Raw genomic sequence first — 2,468 nt, forward strand, 5'->3', positions numbered from 1 at the left:
GAGGAATTGAAGAAGCGGCGTGTTGAGCTGCAGCAGGAGGCGGTTGATGAGTGGCAGCTGCGGCTGGTTCGGCCTAGGGCGGGCATCCGCACCATTGAAGCTATCCAACCTAGTCTTCACGAATGGATTGGAAGGGATTTTGGGGTCCTAACATTCAGGCTCACGCAGTTGCTGTCAGGGCATGGCTGCTTTGGCAAGTACCTGCACCAACAAGCCAAAAGGGAGCCGACCCCGGGATGTCATGAGTGCGGAGCACATGAAGACTCCGCCCAGCACACGTTGGCGGAGTGCCCGGTCTGGGCTGTAGAAAGAGAGGAAGTAATTGCCCGTACTGGGCAAGATTTGTCGCTGCCGGCCGTAGTGCAAGCTATGCTCTCCGGCGAAGAGGTGTGGCAGACAATGCTAGAATTCTCAGAATACGTCATGGCCGGGAAAGAGGCGGCGGAGCGCGAGCGGGAGATCCAGGCCGAGGCTGACCCTATGCGCCGACGTAGAATGAGACGCAGGCGTGCTGCGCACGACAGACGCTTGCCACCTTAGCATAGACCTCCGGGTGTCAGATACGGGGGCGTCTGACATCCATAGGAAAGAGGTCCTCGGGTAGGAGGCGTGAGAAGTGTTCGGATACGCACTTAATGGAGGTTTTACTTGTGATGGGTCCTGATGGACTGTTGCTGGCGGAGTTGTAGATGAGTGACGCCGCGTGCCCGTAACTCCGCCCTAAGGCACCGAGGCGACAGACAGGGGTTTTAGTGGGTAGACCGGATTCTCGTGGGAGTCCCACATAACCACCCGGGTGTCCCCGCGCCCGGGTGGTATGCGTAATGCATTTCCCCTGTATATTTTTTTTTTTTTTTTTTTTTTTTCATGCTCCTCCAACATGATCGGAGTCTTTTTGTTTCCTTGGTACTCTTTCATTCCAGTTCTCTCTATTATGCCTCTCGTACTTTTATTCTACATACTTGTTCTTTCTTTCATTCTTCATCTTTTATACTTATATGGGTGGGATTCCCATCTATCTCTATCCTACTTGTATTTCTTTTATTTACCGGGAAAGGAGTTGTACACAGGGTTTTTCTTTATTTGGTAGTTCATTGTATACATGCATTTTTACATCTACATTTCTTTACATATGAGTTTACTTATTTTGTGCTGTTTTACATGCTTAACTTTTTCTTAATACTATGTTATGGTCACAATTTGTATATAATCATTATATGCTATTGTGATCCTATTTCTACTTATTACTATTTATTACCTTAATTGCTATATTTTTACAATATTCTAAGAACTTTTGTCTAATTGCATCGTTTTTGACAATATCTTGTAAGTACTGAGTCTTTATTTGTATGCCTAGTTCTATCTCTGTGTTTAATTTGTTTATTCCGTACCGCGGGCAATCTGTTAGTATGTGTACTACGCTCTGGCTCACCTGGGGATCACAGGTACATGCCGGGTTGTCCTTACACTTGAACCTGTTCAGGTATTCGGAGAACCCGCCATGTCCCGTCAGCACCTGTACCAGAACATGGTCCAGTTGTATTTTCTTAATAATACGATTTGCCTCTATGGCATCTGGGAAGAAGATTTTCGTGGTTGAAGCGGTCTCGCCTTGATGGTAACGCTGGTTCCATTCTTCAAGTGACTCTAATCGTATTTGCCTTTTTGCGTATGAGACTGGGCACCTGTCATAATTTGGCTTTGTTTTTAATTTGAGGGCAGCTTCCTTGGCGAGGACGTCCGCTCTTTCGTTTCCTTCCAACCCGGCATGGGCTTTGATCCAAAATAACTCAGTTATTTTGCCCATTGTTCCTAAATCATTTAGGTTGCTTCTTATTTGGACTGCTAGGGGATGGAGGGAAACGTTATTCACGACTGTCTCAAGGGCGGATCTTGAGTCGCAATATATGCTGCAGTTTGGGATCGGGCTTTGGAGGGCCTGTGTTGTTGCCTCCAGAAGTGCCAGCAGTTCAGCTTGGTAGACAGTGCAGAAATGGTCTAACTTTAGTTTCTTGGTTTTGGTCTCCGTACCGTTTCTCCATACTGAGACTGCTGCTCCGACCTTGCCTTCTAATTTGCTGCCATCCGTATATATTTTGAGGCCTTCTGAGTTGTGCTCCTCTAGTTGTGCCCGGTCTGCCACACAAGTAAATTGTAATTCTGTCATTTTTGCGGGATGAGGCGTGTTTTCATATGGAATCAATTTCTCAATCTCTCTATCTCCGACCGCTTGCCGGGCGTAGCCTTTCTTTATACAATAAAGTGAGGCTGCTTCTCGGACTCTAATATCCAGTGGAAGCAACCCTGCAAGCAGAAGGGCTGAGTTAAGTGAGACCGTTCTGTATGCCTTAATTATCTTCTGTGCAAATCCTCGCTGCACCGCATCCAGCTACTTTCTCACACATATTTTATTTGTTGCAGGTGCCCATGCGCTAGCTGCGTACATAATCACCGGTTCGATTACTGCC

The 2,468-nt window shown here is 46.9% G+C and overlaps 1 protein-coding gene across 1 annotated transcript; it reads right to left on the reverse strand.

The window, feature by feature from the left end:
- Nucleotides 1-556: 556 nt before the first annotated feature.
- On the reverse strand, nt 557-2,167 carry LOC134800390 (uncharacterized). Its single transcript, XM_063772889.1, has 2 exons — nt 1,450-2,167; nt 557-720 (listed from the first exon to the last, which is right to left on the reverse strand). The coding sequence occupies exons 1-2, from the start codon at nt 2,165-2,167 to the stop codon at nt 557-559; spliced, it is 882 nt and encodes a 293-aa protein (XP_063628959.1).
- Between the last annotated feature and the right edge of the window lie 301 nt (nt 2,168-2,468).

This window comes from Cydia splendana, chromosome 19 (assembly GCF_910591565.1).
Source record: "Cydia splendana chromosome 19, ilCydSple1.2, whole genome shotgun sequence".
Lineage (NCBI taxonomy): Eukaryota > Metazoa > Arthropoda > Insecta > Lepidoptera > Tortricidae > Cydia > Cydia splendana.

What these genes read in the sequence shown, in the direction of transcription:
- LOC134800390 (XM_063772889.1), bottom strand. Translation starts at nt 2,167, where the DNA reads ATGACAGAATTACAATTTACTTGTGTGGCAGACCGGGCACAACTAGAG. An exon ending in GTGTAAGGACAACCCGGCAT is followed by an intron (nt 721 to 1,449) that starts GTACCTGTGATC and finishes TCGGTGCCTTAG; the next exon opens with GGCGGAGTTACGGGCACGCG.